The sequence below is a fragment of the Aegilops tauschii genome, chromosome 5 (genome assembly GCF_002575655.3).
Source record: "Aegilops tauschii subsp. strangulata cultivar AL8/78 chromosome 5, Aet v6.0, whole genome shotgun sequence".
Lineage (NCBI taxonomy): Eukaryota > Viridiplantae > Streptophyta > Magnoliopsida > Poales > Poaceae > Aegilops > Aegilops tauschii.
The window spans coordinates 418030945-418050243 of record NC_053039.3 but is presented as its reverse complement, the minus strand read 5'-3'; the positions used below and the strand labels follow the sequence as shown (position 1 = coordinate 418050243).

General features: G+C 46.6%; 2 protein-coding genes across 2 annotated transcripts; one reads left to right on the top strand and one right to left on the bottom strand.

Moving 5' to 3' along the window:
* Positions 1 to 11137: 11137 nt before the first annotated feature.
* LOC109745011 (CDGSH iron-sulfur domain-containing protein NEET) lies at positions 11138 to 12940 on the bottom strand. Its single transcript, XM_020304150.4, has 2 exons — positions 12592 to 12940; positions 11138 to 11327 (listed from the first exon to the last, which is right to left on the bottom strand). Exons 1-2 carry the CDS (start codon positions 12834 to 12836, stop codon positions 11228 to 11230), a joined length of 345 nt encoding a protein of 114 aa, XP_020159739.1. The 5' UTR covers positions 12837 to 12940; the 3' UTR covers positions 11138 to 11227.
* A 2244-nt stretch (positions 12941 to 15184) lies between these two features.
* LOC109745010 (uncharacterized) lies at positions 15185 to 16213 on the top strand. Its single transcript, XM_020304149.1, has 2 exons — positions 15185 to 15524; positions 15663 to 16213. Exons 1-2 carry the CDS (start codon positions 15185 to 15187, stop codon positions 16211 to 16213), a joined length of 891 nt encoding a protein of 296 aa, XP_020159738.1.
* The last annotated feature ends 3086 nt before the right edge of the window (positions 16214 to 19299 follow it).

Sequence of the window (19299 nt, the reverse complement as noted above, 5' to 3'; positions counted from 1 at the left end):
CGATTCGGCCACCCTATGCAGTTTGGTCAGTTGTTTCAGCTGATCGCTAAAGAGCACCGGATGCTCTGGCGCAAGGTATTGCGACCAGACCAGCTTCTCCGTGGAGCTCCCCTCTTCGTCTCGGAAGAACTCCGCAGCATCAGCAACACTGCGTGGCAGATCCGCAAACGCTCCTGGAGAACTCCAAATCCGGGTCAGTAAGAGGTACCTTTTCTTCACACACTTGCTCTGCATAATAAAGGCCTTACCCGCCACGATTTTCTTGGCCTCCTGGATTTCCTGGAGGGCGCCCTGGGCTTCAACCCGGGCCTCTTGTGCGCTTTGGCGGGCCTTCGCAAGTTCGGACTCTTGGTCTGCAAACTTGCGCTCCAAGGACTCGCATTTCTTTACGGCGTCCTGGAGCTCCTGTTGGACCTCCCGAACCCTTGCCTCGTGTTTTTTGCGGGAAGCTTGTTCCTTTGCCGCTCTCTTCTGGGCCTCGGCCAGCGCGTTCTTGAGGGTCTCCACCTCGGTCGCCGCTCCTACGAAATATCATGATAATATGATCAACACGAACTATTCATATCTTTCTAAATCTGAATAGGCCATTGCATACCTTGCTTGTCCTCTAGCTGTTTTTTCACATCGCTGAGCTCTTCCTCGGCCTGCTCCAGACTCTGCTTCAGTTTGGAGACTTTGGCAGAATGGGAGGTCACAGCCAGCATCGGCGCCTGCTTATTCACATAGACATGTATGGTTAGTCTCCTGCGGAAATTATTTGATCCTCTGCCCGGCTTTTCTTTTCGAGCACCGGACAGAGTCTCAGGGGCTACTGTCTATACTATGACACTCTTTTTACATAAATACGCCGCATACCTCAAAGCCTGTTAGAAGGCTAGTGCAGGCGTCGGTCAGTCCGCTCTTAATGGACTGAACCCTTTCAACCACCGTACCCATGAGGATACGGTGTTCCTCAACAATGGAAGCACTTTGCAGTGCTTCCAGTAGAGTATCCGGTGCCTCTGGATGGACAGAGGTCACCGGCGGAATAGGGGCACCTCCTTCTTTTGAAGGAGGCTGCTTGCCTGATTCCGGAGCCGTATGGGCCTCCGGAATAGTATTCGGCTGGGGGCTGAATTGGATATGGCCCCCATCGCCAGTCTTCAGGGGGATTTGCTCCCCCATGTGTCCGGCGGCCGAGGTATCATCCTCTGGCGCCACCGGGACGGCCTCCTGTGCCCCCCTGAGCTGGGAGGGTCCTTCGGGACAACACTTCAGCGTCGTCCGTAGTCTCGGGGGAGAAGGCCGGCGGAGGCGACCCGCTGTCCATCACCTTGGGATCCAGCAAATTCCCCGAAGATGAGGATCGCTGGAGGTGGGAACGAGCCGGACTGCAGTGCATGATTCAACATTTTAAAACCATGAAGTAAAAGAGCTGGATATATGTGTGCGGCAGTGCCTTTGTGTACTTATGATTCGGCCAGGGGCTTCTCCCTGGGGCGCCACTCGGAGCTGCTATCGGTGTCCAACGCGGAGTTGTCCGCGAGGGAGACCTTCCCCTTCTTGGACGCTTCTGCCTCCAGATGCGTGGAGGCCGCCCTTTTCTTCCTTTCCCCCCTCACCGGGAGAGTTGCTTTCCTCCTCCTCCTCGTCGTCCTCGATGGGAGAGGAGTGGGTTTTGGCGTCTTCAGACGTCACGTCCGAAGTGCCTTTACGGCGGAGGCCACTTCTAGTCTCCTTGGCCTTCTTCTCCGGTGCCTTGTAGGGCGCCGGAACCAGCATCTTCGTCAGAAGAGGGATTGCTGGGTTTTCGGGCAGCGGAGCCGGACACTGGACCACTCCGCCTTCTTTGTCCAGCCCTGAAGAGACAGATAGGGAAGCTCATGCATCTTCCTTGAATGTATAGGTGAAGGATACACCTTGAAATACGAAAAACTAACCGAACTGGCGGGATGGGTCATGTTGTACCCACGGTCCTTGGTCGTCTTTGGCCGCATCTCATTGGCCTTGAAAAGCACTTTCCAGATGCCTTCGTGTGTAGCGCCGAAGAACTGTTGCAGGGTCTGGTGCTTGGCCGGATCGAACTCCCACAGATGGCAAGTCCGGCTTTGGCAAGGAAGGATCCAGCGAAAAAGCATCACCTGGATCACATTGACAAGCTTGATGTTCTTGTCCACCATGCTCTTGATGCGCGCCTGCAGCGCTATCAGCTCGTCCGATGAAGCCCAGTCCAGGCCCTTCTCTAGCCAGGAGGTGAGCCGCATCGGGGCCCCGGACTTGAATTCGGGAGCCGCGGCCCAGGTGGTGTCGCGGGGCTCTGTGACGTAGAACCACTGCTGCTGCCACCCTTTGACGGTCTCCACAAAGGTGCCTTTAGGCCACATAACGTTGGACATCTTGCTCACCATAGTGTCTCCGCACTCTGCGTGCTGACCACCCACCACCTTCGGCTTCACATTGAAGGTCTTCAGCCACAATCCGAAGTGAGGTGGGACGCGGAGGAAGGCCTCACACATGACAATAAATGCCGAGATGTTGAGGAAAGAGTTTGGGGCCAGATCATGACAATCTAGCCCGTAGTAGAACATGAGTCCGCGGACGAAGGGGTGGAGAGGAAACCCTAACCCGCGGAAGAAGTGGGGAATGAACACCACCCCCTCATGGGGCTCCGGGGTGGGGACGATCTGCCCCTTGGCCGGAAGCCGGTGGGCGATTTCCTGGGCCAAGTAACCCGCCTCCCGGAGCTTCGTAATGTCCTTCACCGTGACGGAGGAGGCCATCCACTTGCCCCGCACTCCGGATCCGGACATGGCTGGAGTGCTTTTTTGAAGCAGAAAGGATGGAAGCTTGGGCGCCGGAGCTCGAGAATGGGTGGGCAGAGAGAAAGAAGGCGTGGGTGAAAAGTTGAATCCTTATCTCTTTATAAAGGCAGCGAATATCAAGCGCCTCCCCGTTCGCCTTAAAACTCGCTTATTCCCTAAGGGTCGTGCAAATGGCGCGGTTGGGTTACCCACGCCCGTATTGATGAGAATCCCGTGATAAGGGGACATGATCTCTGCTCCGACAAGACGTGCCAATGGAAACCGCATCTCGAAACACGGAGCGGGAGGCTAAAAAGGTTCGAAATAATGACCAAGCGGAGACGTGGCGTCTCACTACAGAAGATGTCATTAGATGAGACTTGTTAAATGTTATACTCTTTGCAGAGCTTATTTTGCAGAGCCGGACACATTTTCTGTGTTCGAAGGCAGCTTTGGAGTATTCGGAGGAGGAACCCGCCTTGCAATGCCGAAGACGATCTGCGCGCCGGACACATCGTCATTGAAGCCTGGTTCAGGGGCTACTAAGGGAGTCCTGGATTAAGGGGTCCTCGCGCGTCCGGCCTATGTGACGTGGGCCGGACTGATGGGCCATGAGGATACAAGACAAAAGACTTCCTCCCGTGTCCGGATGGGACTCGCCTTTGCGTGGATGGCTAGCTCGGCGTTCGGATATGAAGATCCTTCCTCTGTAAACTGACTCTGTATAACCCTAGGCCCCTCCGGTGTCTATATAAACCAGAGGGTTTGGTCCGTAGAGGCAATCACAATCATACAGGCTAGACATCTAGGGTTTAGCTATTACGATCTCGTGGTATATCAACTCTGGTAATCCTCATATTCATCAAGATCAATCAAGCAGGAAGTAGGGTATTACCTCCATCAAGAGGGCGCGAACCTGGGTAAACATAGTGTCCCCCGTCTCCTGTTACCATCGACCTTAGACGCACAGTTCGGGACCCCCTACCCGAGATCCGCCGGTTTTGACACCGACAACATGGTCAATGAAACTCTTGAAGCTCATTATTGGAAGTGTGGATATTTGGTTGGATAACCTGTAAGCAATGAACTCAGACGTGAGTTGTCTGTGTTGTTGGTACACAAGCTCGCCATCCGCATTCTTGTGCCGGCACATGTGACTTGATGTACAACTCACTATGCGCCAAGTGGGACCTCCTTTCCATGGCCTTGCACGCACAATCCATGGACATCTTGGCACTTCACATTTAACCGTGTAACGCACATTGACGTCCGAGTTGGCCACTTTGTGTGGACGATAATGCATAACCGAGTAGTTGTCGAGCCACATCTTTAATTCCAAGAAGGATTGAAACTCAACCGGGATATATCCCGTTCTTGCCGTCTTCCAAATCACGGTGAGAACTTGGCCTAGCTCCAAGAGATATACATTTCCCTCTCCTTTTCCTTCTTCTCTGCTCTCTTCCTTTTTGAATTCTTCTCTCTTGCGGGGAAGCAACTCCCATGACACTCGAGCTTCATGGAGTTGTACAGGCAAATAGCTTAACAACACCGATGAGACTGAATGTGCAAACTTCAGGAGCACCGATATACAATGATATTACTGTGAGAGGCGACTGTCCACAAATTCAACTCTAGTGTTAATAATTGTTGCCCGTAGGAAATAAAGCATCCTCTTTAACAGTTTGTTGCGTCATTTGTAGAAGTCAAAGTCTGTCTAAGGCTTCTGGACGTTGGTTCGGTAAACCTTCTCAAATTACTTGGGAGGATAGCATACCGATTGTTGCGGATAGCATGCATGCCAGCTTCCTGGCAAATAGCGGCAATTTGAAAAAGAATGACACCGTGAATAACAAAAAGGAGGAGGCAAAAAAGGGTGCCTAATTTACACGAGCAATTACATAACATGTCATAATCAGGTATTGCTACTATTATAGGTGTCAATATATGTGAAACAAATGTATGGTGAGCAGAAGGTACATTTACTATGATAAACTTTTAAGAGTAAAGGATTTAAGGAATCATTATCATTTTCTAATTAAGCTGAGGCAATGAAATTTCTTCTGCTGAAGTAGTACAAGTGAAAAAGAATGTTCAGCATAATGAGAAGGCCCTCACATCAGCAACACTGATTTTATCCGGTCGGGAGACATAATGTTCCAAATCAACTCACATCAGCAGCACTGATTTTATCTGGTCTAGAGACATAATCTTCCAAATCAACTCACATCTTAAAGCTCCCTTTATAATAAAAAAAATCAACTCACATCAGCAACGCTAATTTTATTTGGTCAGGAGATACAATCCTCGCCAGTCAAGTTTATCTTAAGTAGCAGTACAAACCTGAAAGGAAGGAGGTCATCCTAATTATCAGATGCAAACAAAACATAATCTCAGAGAAGATGAAGAAACTAAGATTTAAATAGACCGCAACCACCATGATGCTCTTGCTCGCTGGAGTAGTGGAGGTTGGATCCCGTCGAAGGCGTGGTGGTGCTGGACCATGACGAGCACGAGTGGGCTCCGTCATTTGGGCGGCGCACAGCCCAACCTCTCAACGCCCGAGCTCCTCCTGAGGAGAGCCGCCATCGCCGTCATGTGCCACGTCTCCTGCTAGAGCCGTCCACTTGAAGAATTCGTGATCATCATGTCAAGCCATCAATCCAAGGACGAATGTATTGTAAGTTGCATGATTTGTTTGAGCATAATTTTGAGGATTATAATATGTTTCATCAAATAGTTAAATCGGCCATTGATAGACGATTGAAATTTGTTGAAACACCAAAGGATGACCAGTCTATTTCGATTGGTCCTGATGGCAAAAAAAATGAATCGGCTGCTTCAAGACGATTTCTTTAAAGATGAGAAGGTAAAAACTGCAGGTGATGGGATCAAGCTTTCAAGTAAAGATGTTGTTCAAGAGCACAATGAAAATATTCTTGAAGGCATGAGTTCTATCGAAGTTACAATAAAGATGCCAAGGACTGTGGGACAACAAGAAAATCCAACGATCGGTGCAAGCACAACCAAAGAAAGCAAAGGCCGAGGTAAGCACAAAGGTAAAAAGGTGAAAGTCACTTTTACGCAACTATTGGAAAAATATAAGAAGAAAATTTAGGAGAAGAGTGGTTATCGGCCAAGTAATTCAAAAGCACCAAGATCACCCCCTAGGCGCAAATCTGAGGACCAATATTGGCAAAGGGGAAATTTCAATGCATCATATTCTATCCATATTTTGGGCCGTAAATGCCAATGCCATGGATATCTCCATATACTGATTTTTATCCATATTCATCATGGGATATGTATGATACAAGGGCATATTATCCATCTTATTATGAACCATCTCACCATTGTTATGCAGCTCCAAGAAGACCAACGTTCAGTGAGCAATCATATGTTCAAGACCGTTTCATTAAAAAAGAACCGGTCTGGAGCTCAAGAAAGAAGAAAGAGGTGGCCAAACAAGTATATCGAGTTAAAAAGGTGATGGTAAGAGTGCCAATTCAGATTTGATCTTAAAAGATAAAGAGCTAATTAAAGAGTTAACATTGGCTACATAAGGCAAAGAAGTGAAGCAATCAATTGTTAAAAATCAAAGTGCCAAATCTGAAGAGAAGAAGTTGAGAATGCACAAGACCTAAAAAGAGTTATCATTGCTTGAAACAAAATCACAGCCGAGGCGCTCACTCGGCTTATCGTGTTGGAAAAAGAAGGAATTTTGAAAGCTTAGTGCACAAGAGTTGAGAAAGAAGAACATGGCATGGGTTCCAAAGGGGGGCAATCAAAACAAAAATGATGTGCAACCTTCTATCGCAACAAGTACAAAAAAGTGATGAAGGAGAAGACTGAAAGCAGTAAACAATTCAACCGAAGGTTTCCATCACCCCACCAAAATCTTCAGTTAGCACATCATCCATATTCTTCAACCATGCAATTGATGCCTTTGCCAATGAATTCATTCCCAGGTATGACCAGTTATCCTTGCTACCTCTTGAGCATGCGTTGGTTTTCCCTTGAAGAGGAAAGGGTGATGCAGCAAAGTAGCGTAAGTATTTCCCTCATTTTTTGAGAACCAAGGTATCAACCCAGTAGGAGGCCACACGCAAGTCCCTCGTACCTACACAAACAAATAAGAACCTTGCAACCAACGCGATAAAAGGGGTTGTCAATCCCTTCACGGCCACTTGCAAAAGTGAGATCGGATAGAGATGATAATATTTTTGGTATTTTTATGATAAAGACTAAAAGTAAAGATTGCAAAGTAAAAATAGATTGGAAACTTATATGATGGAAAATAGACCCGAGGGGCATAGGTTTCACTAGTGGCTTCTCTCAAGATAGCATAAGTATTACGGTGGGTGAACAAATTACTGTCGAGCAATTCATAGAAAAGTGCATAATTATGAGAATATCTAGGCATTATCATGTATATAGGCATCACGTCCGCGACAAGTAGACCGACTCCTGCCTGCATCTACTACTATTACTCCACACATTGACCGCTATCCAGCATGCATCTAGAGTATTAAGTTCATAAGAACAGAGTAACGCATTCGGCAAGATGACATGATGTAGAGGGATAAACTCAAGCAATATGATATAAACCCCATCTTTTTATCCTCGATGGCAACAATACAATACGTGTTGTTTCCCCTTCTGTCACTGGGATCGAGCAACGCAAGATTGAACCCAAAGCTAAGCACTTCTCCCATTGCAAGAAAGATCAATCTAGTAGGCCAAACCAAACTGATAATTCGAAGAGACTTGCAAAGATAACAAATCATACATAAAAAAATTCAGAGGAGATTCAAATATTGTTCATAGATAATCTTGATCATAAACCCACAATTCATCGGATCTCGACAAACACACCGCAAAAAGAGTTACATCGAATAGATCTCCAAGAACATCGAGGAGAACTTTGTATTGAGATCTAAAGAGAGAGAAGAAGCCATCTAGCTAATAACTATGGACCCGAAGGTCTGAGGTAAACAACTCACACATCATCAGAGAGGCTATGGTGTTGATGTAGAAGCCCTTCGTGTTGGTTTCCCCCTCCGGCGGAGCGCCGCAAAAGGCCCCAAGATGTGATCTCACGGGTACAGAAGGTTGCGGCGGTGGAAATAGGGTTTCGTGGTGCTCCTGGTTGGTTTCGGGGTATATGGGTATATATAGGAGGAAGAAGTAGGTCGGTGGAGCTGCTAGGGGCCCACGAGGGTGGGGGGCGCGCCCAGGGGGGCAGGCGCGCCTCCCTGCCTCGTGGCCTCCTTGTTGATTTCTTGACGTCCACTCCATGTCCTCTGGATCACAGCAGGCACGCCTCCCTACCTCGTGGCCTCCTCGTTGATTTCTTGACGTCCACTCCAAGTCCTCTGGATCACGTTTGTTCCAAAAATCACGCTCCCGAAGGTTTCATTCCGTTTGGACTCCATTTGATATTTCTTTTCCACGAAACACTGAAATAGGCAAAAAAAACAATTTGCACTGGCTTTGGATTAGTAGGTTAGTCCCAAAAATAATATAAAAGTGTATAATAAAGCCCATTAAACATCCAAAACAGAATATATAATAGCATGGAACAATCAAAAATTATAGACACGTTGGAGACGTATCAATCCTGCATGGACATATTTTGATCCATGGATGCAATACAATTTCTTACGCCATGAAAGGATATTACCAAATCATTATACATTCAATTAGCTACAATTTTGTTGTTGACCCAAAGGGGCAAAATATGTTATTTATTATTTCATTTCGGCCGTATATCTTTTGGTGGATGAAGTATACATGGAACTTATGGTAATGACCGATATTTCACCATCGCCCCGAGAATCTATCTAAGCATGGATACCGAGACAAGGCCCATATTTGTTGAAATTTATATACTTATACATATGTTATGCTTCCATAGAGTTGAGACATTATTACCGATGCCATTCAATATATGTTGCATAAGCCAATTCATGCAGAATTGGCGAGTGGCTCATATACTTTGATTGAATATGATTTGGCTTACATAAAGAGGCCAAACCATAGCTGGTTTTATTATTGAACATTGGATTAATGAAATGCATAATATTGATATTAGCCTTGTCTATCTAGTACTATGGAGATTATGTTTTGATGGTTGAATTCGTAGCAATGGCCAAGGTGTTGGTGTTGTTTATATATCTCCTTATGGTACTATTTTTGAAGCCTCATGCTGCTTAGAATATTGTTTGCACAAATAATTAAAGCCGAATATGCATTGTTATCCGAATTGAATCTTTTACTTGCTATAGGTGTTATACATATTGAGGCTTTCGGTGATTTGTTATGAGTGGTGCAACAAATATTCAAGGGTTATCACTGTTTTCACGAATCACTTATAGTTTATCTTAAGGTATGTCTGGATATAAATTTTACCTTGGGTTCGTTTAATATTGCTCATATATCTAGACATGACAATTGGAGAGCAAATGAGTTGGCACATCAAGCATCTCGCAACCATGTTGATCATGGTGTATTGAATATCAATCAATAGTCGATGATTGGTCTCACCAACATTGGTAAGGCCAAACCGAAGCTCACCGCTTCGGCCACTAATGAATTTTTTATGCAGGTGAAAGCAAGGATTGGAGGAAGTTCATTTTTGATTATCTATAAAATCCTGGCGGAAGGGTGGACAATATGGTCAGAAGGATGACTTTGAGATACATATCTGTGAAACTTTATCACCGGATTGTTAATTAAGTTCAGAAGGTTTCACCCAAGATTGCATCAAAGGTTCTAACAAGTAATGGCCTATATATTCTTATCACCCTAAGAACGTACAAAATGGCTGATGAAGTGTTGACATCGTCCTTAAAACAAGCTCCGTGCAAATTATTTTTTGGCACACAAACTGTGCCAAAAACAGGGGACTGTGTTGACACCAGATTTTGGCATGGTCAAAAACTTAATTAAGATGGCATCAAATGAAAAGGTTCTCAATATGATAAAGTTTCGTATCATCAAATGAGAAACTTTCATCATTGGGTCATCACCATCCGATCTCATCTAAAGGGCCGAAACTCTACTCGAAATATAAGATTTTGTATTCAGAGTATTGTTCTGCCAATTACGCCTCCAAGACGGCCTAATATGAGAAAATGTTCTATGCAGTTTGTCTTTGTCTCGTCGTGGAAACGATCGATTTTGATATAAAAATCGTCTCAATTCGGGGTCATATGTAAAAGTTACAGTCATCGAAGTGCAGCCCTACCATGAGCCAAAAAGTGGCGCGCCGCATCAGATACCCATATAGCTGATGTTGATGGGTAGCGCCAATGATTACATGTTTTGCGCAAGCAATTCGGTCCTGAAGATGGCCTCGAATAAAAAAAAACTTCAACATAAAAGTTGGTCGTCTTGAAACCGTTAAATTTTCTTACGGGCTCATCTTCATCCGAGGTCATTTGTAGCTTGTGAGACTGAAAAACCAAATTGATATCTTAGACTTACCTAAATTCGAGTTCGGTTAATTTAAAAAAAAATTGGACGGGATTTGGAGTCCTTTTCTTGTATGGGAAGTCCATCCGCCTCATAAATAAACGAGAGATGACGGTCAATTGAACAACACACAATCGAACAAATCAATTTGTCACTTTTATCTTTACCTTTTACCTTCTTCTTTTGTTGTTCTTTTTCTTCTCATTCTTCGTTTGCAAGACGGCGAACCTCGAGGCCCTAGGGACGATCTGGTCGACCTAGGGCAGCCCATGGCCGCCGCGCATCCTGACGGGGTCCCTCTCAGGCATGTGGGTTTCGATTCTACAGAAGTGCTCACCGGACTGCTTGCGTACCGTGATTTCGGACGAATCTCTTTCGACGTGAGTTGCGGTGCATCATCCCAGCGTCAAAAGTTCACGGTGACGCGTTTGTGTGCGAACACCAACATAGAGCACGCCAACATAAATAAGAACCTCGAGCAATCCCGCCATCCACCGCCACGCCTACAAAATTGTTGCACCTCGCACACAAAAAAGAACCTCGCCGTAGTCATCCGCACGGGCTGCGAGGAGGGAAAAGAGAAGATGGATGGCGACAACTATGGCTCGGGTCGCCCTCACAAGAGCAACACATTTCCAAATAATTTATTTATATTAAGCATTACTTGATTTGAGCACATTTCCAAATTTGTCATTGGCCTGTATCATCGCACTTGCGGATTTGAAAAGTGACTGATAAATCGAGTATACACTCCTTTTAATGCATCCTATAAAAATTTATCAAAAACATGGGACACTATGCATGTAGTATGTGCAGAAATGATACTTATTTTGCTTTGTAGCATGGCAATTTCTCTCTTAATTCTGCTCTTTTGATCAACAGGGTTGTTGCAGCATGGAACTTCATTATTACATTTGAGAAAAACGTTATACACATTATTCCACTCAACACAAATTGAGGAAAAATAACTCATTCTACTTCTTAACAAGCAAGGGCCCTACATTATCTCCCGTTGCTTTGTTGTGCTTCACATGGCTTCCATCACACAGTGGAAATGTTCCCGATCTCCAGCACCTTGTGGCAAACACATGAATCAAAGTCAGTAATCATTCATTTAGAGGGAAATGAGTAATAGTTGGAACTTCGAAATGGTATGCAAATCAAGTATTCCAAAGGAAGACGAACTCTGTAATGCAGGCATCAACAGCATAAAGACCATCAATTGGCTGGTCTCCGCAGTCTGCGTCAATAAACACTACTGTATTAATAATTTGTGTGAAGTGTCACGAACTAGGATTCAGCTTGCAAATTCTAGTATGGTTCAGCAGAAAGAGTGCTTTGGATGAATTAATAACAGGTAATTCATCGGGACATAGGGATATTTCTTACGAAATGCAACAGTGTTGCATTATCCTTGCATTGAGAAGGGTAACCAACAGCTACAGAGTATAGTTACATTGGCTCTCAGCAGGAGAGCAATAGTATCAGGATTACAACTAAGCTACTGTAAATATAACAGTGCACAAAACAATCATGAAGATTTATGTATTTTCTTTACTTAGTTTTCTACCTTTGGCCATTCTAAGGCTTAAAATTTGCTGATCATAGGATCAATTCAGTTACTGAAGGTTAAAAAAACTCAGTATAGCAGTCTAAATTTTGCTTCGCGCACCAACTTGGGATACCGTAGGTGATCAACGAAGCCCATATATGAAATTTTACTGTTCTTGCAGAGTCCACTCAAACCTTTAACCAACTAAATTTAGATTAGACACAGTTGCCCGTAGCAGTACAAATCTTCCTCTTACAACAAATCAAATTACCATTCGATTTTTACCCATGTAAATTATTTGTTGCAGGTTCCTGTCAAGGTTGTAGTTAGCTAAATTAAAACTGGAGATGGAAAAATGCCATCAAAACACAGAAAGGTTGCCATCTGTCTGGACCCGGATTGCATTAAGAACCAGCAAGTTCTTGTCTTGGTTCTATGCAGAGGCCGGGGTGATCCTCCTTTTCTAAATAAAAAAACAAGTACAGTACTTGTTCTGCAGAGCATCCTTGAAAAAGAACCAAAGTTCTTTATCCTCTTGGATATTTCAAAAGGTTTTTCCTCTTCGATAATAATCGCTTGTTTAATGAAGTCAGAACATTGTCTCGACATGATTTATTTGCGCAGTCGAACTACACACTACATATGTACTATGTTAATGGTGAGTGAAATGGCATGCCCTGCAAATCTCATCATGCAACGTGTACGCGGCTGACTAAAAAGACTTCTCGCACCACCAAAGATGAAGTAATCACAAGTAAACAGCACGATGGGGAAAGAGAACTGTACCGGCAGTACGGGGTGAGCGGCTTGGAGAGCTCCCCGGCCAGGACGGTGTCGACCACCTTGGCCTCCTCCTTTCGGATGGCCGGGTTTATCCCGCTCCCAGCAGCGGCGGTGTCTCCATCCGCACGCACCGCCACCGTGCCCCGTCGGACCCGGCCGCGGCCAAGGCCTGGCGCCGGCGCCGGCGCGGCAAGCGGGAAGGTTAGGCGGCACGAGGTGGCAGCGGCTGCGCAGAACAGGGTCACCATGGATGAAGGTTCTTGGTGGTTGCGGCCGGCGGTGTTTCTTGGTTGGTCGGATTGGTTTGGTGGGGGTTGTGGATGGATGGATCGTCTGTTTGCTTGAGTAGGCGTGGCCGCGTGGGGGAGGATTTGGGGTGTGTGGCGAGCACACGCGCTAGCTGACCGGCCCCGTCGGTGGATCCTTCCAGCGAAGCGTCGTCCCACCCAGAATCGCTTGCCACGCATCCTGTACGAGAGCTATATCTCGCCTAACGCGAGACTAGACTAGCTTCTGGATCGCCCGAAGCTTTCTGGTGGCCGTACAATCTTGGGCCGGCCCATTTCTTACCGCTGGTTCACGCTTGTTCGCTCGCTCGTTAGGCCAATTCTATCGCGCGACCCATCTTGTCCGGCAGCAACTAGTTAACAAGCCCTCCTTCGGGAGCCTTGCAACGATCAGCGTCACTTGGCGCGCTCTCGGCCATTCGCCACGTGTCGCGCTCTGGACGCTCCGTTCGGATTTTGTTTTTTATTTTATTTTTCCGCACGCGTTTTTGGTTTTTTAAACGTTTTTTTTCCGGTTTTTTCGACGTTTTGGTTTTCCCCCGGTCTTTCTTAGCTTTTCGATGAAAAAAAAATTTCAAATTTTTTTTTGCACGAAAAAACGCGTTTTCTTTTTTTTTCCCTTTCGCGAAAGTCACGGTTTTTCTTCCGCAAGAGGCACGGTTGTGCTTTATCGAGAGTCACGGCCGTGCCTTTCAAAAACGAAAAAAACACGCGTTTTCTGTTTTTTTTTCTTTCGCGAGAGTCATGGTTTTGCTTTCGCGAGAGGCACGGTTGTGCTTTCGCGAGAGTCACGGCCGTGCCTCTCGGAAAGGGAAAAACAAAACGCGTTTTCTTTTTTTTTCGTGAGAGTCACGGTTTTGCTTCCGCGAGAGGCACGGTTGTGCTTACGCGAAAGTCACGGCCGTGCCTCTCGAAAAGGGAAAAAATTACGCGTTTTCTGGTTTTTTTCTTTTGCGAGAGTCATGGTTTTGCTTTCGCGAGAGGCACGGTTGTGCTTTCGCGAGAGTCACGGCCGTGCCTCTCGGAAATGAAAAAAAAACGCGTTTTCTGTTTTTTTTTCCTTCCACGAGAGTCACGGTTTTGCTTCCATGAGAGGCACGGTTGTGATTTCCCGAGAGGCACGGGCGTGCCTCTTTCGGAAAGGGAAAAAAACCGTGCTCCCGGTTCGGTTTTTTCGCCCGGTCTTTTTCGTCCGGTTTTTTCGTGAAAAAAGTTCGTCAAAACCTATCAACATGGGATCTAGTTTTGAAGATCTCGACGCGAGGAATCCAATGGTGAAAACGGTTTGAGATTTGGACGCACGGTTTAAGGGATAAAACGTTTTGAATAAACGGATCTACGAAAAAGGGAAAACTCCCAGGTTGCGACAAGTGGCGCGCTGCATGTGCGCCACTTGTCGCGACCTGGGAAAATGGAGTGTTCTTTGCAACGAGTACTCCTTAATTAGTGATTTCGATCTTGTCCGTTGTCTGGGTGCGTTCGTTTGGGGTAGAAAGGCCGAATAACGCGGCCCAACGCGCGGCCCCCAAACGGACAAATGTCCGGATTTCGTCCGTTTTCGACCCATCCTTGGCCCAAACTTGCGCCGAGTTCGGGGTGAAACGGACATCGCGCGGAGGGGCTCGCCGCACGCCCTTGTCACCCCGTGGCCCGCCTGTCGGAGACACTAGCAGTCCCTTCGCTTCCAACGCCTCCACCCCTTCTCCCCGCCTGCCTCGCCGCCGGTGCCGCCGCTATTCTCCGACCGCCTCCTCACCGCGCAGCCCCCGGCCGTCCATACCAAACCATGTCTCGACATGGCCGCCACCACGCCCGCGCTTTCGCCGTAGTTTTGGCCGTCGATCGGAGGAGGTTTGGCCGTCGCCATCGTAGCCGGCGGCAGAGGGGATACGACCGCCAGCGACGTACCACGGCTGCCACGACAGCTTCCGATGAGTGCTCCAGAGCGGCCAGTAGCCGGCCGCCAACCACCGCTGCTGCATCGAGGTGATCATCGCGGCCTCTTTGCCACCACGACCGCAAGGTGTTCGACACTTTGCCCACAAAGGTATGGACATTGGAGATGAGTTTTTCTTCCACCACTTCATTTGTTCATCGGACGATTCATCGTCGGATGATGAAGTTCTTGTGGTGGCTGCACTGGTCGTTCACGACCACATTCAACGGCAGCTTCCTCGGTACAGGGGGTCACCCCTGGTCGTGCTCCCAACCTGAACCGCAACAGGGAGAGAGGCCACGCCCTGCTCTATGCCGGTTACTTTGCTAATGCCCCGCTCTTCAAGCCGGATAAATTCCGTCGCCGTTTTCGTATGGCAAGGCATGTGTTCAATCGTATCCGAGAGGGAGTGGTTGCTCATGACCCATACTTCGAGTGCAAGACGGATGCCCTTGGCAAGCTTGGATTCTTCTCTTACCAGAAATGCACCGCGGCTATTCGCATGCTTGCATATGGAATTCCAGGCGATCTGGTGGATGAGTATGTGCGTATGAGTGAGACAACATGTCTGATGTCAATGTACAAGTTCTGCCAGGCTGTGATCGAGGTGTTTGGCCCTGAGTACTTGAGGCAGCCAACTGCCGCTGATACAGAGAGATTGTTGGCGACCAACGCAGCTAGAGGCTTTCTAGGCATGCTTGGCAGCATAGATTGTATGCACCGGGAGTGGAAGAACTGTCCATTTGCTTGGCAGGGCCAGTACAAGGGGCATGTCAAAGCGTGCACTGTCATATTAGAAGCGGTGGCTTCACCGGATCTTTGGATATGGCATTCTTTCTTCGGCATGGCAGGTTCTCACAATGATATCAACATGCTGCAGCGTTCTCCATTCTTCGCAAGGCTTGCAGAAAGTCACTCCCCACCTGTCAACTTTGAGATCAACGGCCTCCAGTACAACAAAGGATACTATCTAGCTGATGGTATATATCCTCTGTGGTCAACTTTTGTGAAGACAATCTCGAACCCCCAAGGTGAGAAGAGAAAGAGATTTGCCCAAATGCAAGAGAGTGCCAGAAAGGATGTGGAACATGCTTTTGGCGTGCTTCAATCCCGATGGGGTATCATTCGAAACCCTGCATTGTCATGGGATGAAAGGAAGCTTTGGGAGGTGATGACTGCTTGTGTGATCATGCACAACATGATCGTCGAGGACGAGCACGATGACAGTATCTTCGACCAAGGATTTGATTATCAAGGTGAAAATGTTGAGCCCCTGCACCAAGAACCGGCCACGTTTGAACAGTTTGTCCAATTCTATCGTGAGCTGCGTGATTGGAACGTTTATTTGGATCTTCAAAATGACTTGGTTGAGCATGTGTGGGATCACATTGACAACCAATAGATGTATTGGTTCATTTTATGTTCATTCAAGACAATTTCGATTTGGTTGTAAAACTATTTTATTAGAGACAATTTCGATTGGGTTGTAGAACTATTTTTATTTTCAGACAATTAATATTTGGACGTGCAAACTTGTTTTGATATGAAAATATGGGCATTTTTTACCCCGGCGGACAGGATGGGGCAAACGGATGCGGCCGCGTGCTGGGCGCACGGCCACCGCATCCCAGGACAGGCCCGGACACGACCCCATTGCCCTACCCAAACGGACCGATTCCGGGCAAAGCGGACGTCCGTTTGGGGTCGCGCGGTGGAGTTGGCCTTACTCTGTTCGCTGTTGTTTTCTCTGTTTTATTTTTAAATTTTCCTTTTTTATTTTTTGAGACACTCCTTTTCTTTTGTGAGACATATCGCTGGGCGCTTCTATACCTCGCTGGGCACGAGACAGAAGGTTTTTTTTTGAAACAATCTCACGAAGCTTTATTCAACCCGTTAGAATGTTTACAGGGATGAAATGAATTCCACCGGTCTAGCCTAACCAAACATGACGGCCAGACCCTAAAGATAATGCATGCTTCGCTAGATTGTGGGCCTCAAAGTTTGAGCGTCTAAATTCATGAACTATGTTACATGAAATGAAAGATGGTAAAGTAACTTTAATCTCCTGTATGATCGCCCCATAGGGTGCAGAACTTCCTTGCTGGACCTCTCGGACCACCCCTTCGCAGTCTGATGCTAGATGAATTTGATGCAAGTTCAAGTCAGTAGCGAGGGCTAGCCCTTCCCTCACTGCTAGAGTCTCCAGTGTGGTTGGATCATGTATGTTTTTGAAGACCATTGCAGATGCTCCTAGAAAAATACCATCCCGATCCCTGCATACTGCTCCAACCGCTCCGAACATGCCCATTCTGACAGCCACGTCCACGTTTAGTTTTGAATATTGTTCAGGAGGGCGAATCCAGCCCACTTGTCGCTGATTTGCACTGCGTGCTTTAACATTCTTCTGGAAATTTGAACTGATCTCCGACAAGTAAGACATTATATGTCCATGGATCGCCTGGGGACTCTTGAATATATGCTCGTGGATGGCCTTTCTACGAGCACTCCAAATAGCCCGTAGTGTAACCGCTAGTGTCACAAAATCACCTGAAGATAGTACTTCGTTCATGGCGAAGATCCAGCTCTTGGTGCTTTCCTCCAAGTGTGCACTCATCTGCTCGAGAATCCCATCAGAAGACAGAGCCCAGGTGCTCCGAGCCATAGGGCAATCCAGCAGTGCGTGCCTCCATGTATCGTGCTTGCTACAGAGGTGACACGATGGAGTTGTTGCCATGTTCCTGTGGTGAAGAACCTCCCCTGACGGGATCGAATGTCTCGCCAAACGCCACATGAATACTCTGATTTTTTATGGAACCTCCACTTTCCACAGCTTCTTCCACTCCTTGCTTTCTGTCTCAACATGGGAGGAACCCTCACGATTTTCCAACCAGTTCTCTATATTATATTTGGTCTGGACTAGCATGCGAAGCGTACTGAGAAATTACCACGCTCTTCCTCACACCAAGCCCAGAAGTCTGAAATCCTTCTTGTTCACAAAGGAATCTTCAAAATAGCTTCTGCATCAAATGGTGTAAAAAACGTTCGTATTTCATCCTCCTTCCAAGTCGCCGTAGTTGGCTCAATGAGATCAGCGACCATCTGTGGAGGATTCTGCACTAAAGAAGTTATTGGCCTCTTGTAGCTTTCCCGCATTATCCAGTTGTGATCCCATATGTGTGTAGTCGCCCATCCCCGATACGTCTGATCATACCTTGCGCCATGACATATCCCTTCCGTCAATAATGGCCCTCCATATTTGTGAAGGATGAGATCCCAATTGAGCATCAAGGAGTGAGCAGGTCGGGAAATAGACAGCTTTAAGGATTCCAGCGCTTAAAGAATCTGGTTCCTTTAACATCCTCCATGCTTGCCTGGATAAGAGGGCAAGATTGAACAGCTCTAGGTCCCTAAAACCGAGACCTCCCATGTGTTTAGGCCGAATCATGATATCCCACGCCACCCAAGCCGGTTTCCGTCGCCCTTTTTTGCTTCCCCACCAAAACTATCGTATCATGGAAGATACATTCTCACATAAACCTCGCGGGAGCCTAAAACAAGCCATAGAATAAACCGGAATTGCTTGGGCGACCGCTTTTATAAGGACTTCCTTTCCCGCTGCTGACAGAAGCTTTCCCATCCATCATTTGACCTTCTCCCAAACTATGTCTCGTAAATATTTAAACGTTTCAATCTTTGAATGGCCTACATCTGTTGGCATGCCCAAATAGAGGTCACTTAGGGACACGTTCTATACTTGGAGTTTTGACTTAATTTCATCTCTCAAATTTTGTGGACAACCTTTACTAAAAAAGATTGAAGATTTTCCATTGTTGATTTTCTGGCCCAAAGCTGCACAATATGTTTCAAGCATGTTTGATACCTCCTCTGCACCCTCAACACTCGCCTTGAATAGCAGCATGCTATCATCTGCAAATAAAAGGTGGTTCACTGGCATAGCCGTAGGAGCCACCTTGATGCCTTGTAACTGAGATGACCGAGAACTGGATTTCAGGAGGCATGAAAGGCCCTCTGCTGCAATCAAGAAAAGGTAAGGGAAGATTGGATCTCCCTGCTGAATTCCTCTAGATGGACGAAAACTCTCGAGCTTCTCCCCATTAAAGAGAACCGAAAATGAAACTGAGGATACCATGGCCATGACTGTATCGATCCAATCTCTGGCAAAGCCCAGTTTCTCCATGATGGCCCTCAAGTAGGACCATTCTAATCTGTCGTATGCCTTCATCATGTCCAGTTTTAGAGCACAAAAACTATTCTTCTTTGACTTGTTACATTTCATGAAATGTAGACATTCATAAGCACAAATAATGTTATCTGTAATCTGTCTACCTGGGACAAAAGCGGACTGCTCCTGAGAGATTATTTGTGGCATTGCTGCAACCTGTTAGCTACTACCTTGGAGGCTATCTTATAGAGAACATTGCACAAGCTTATCGGTCTGAACTGGGCTAACAGGGTTGCATTATTCAC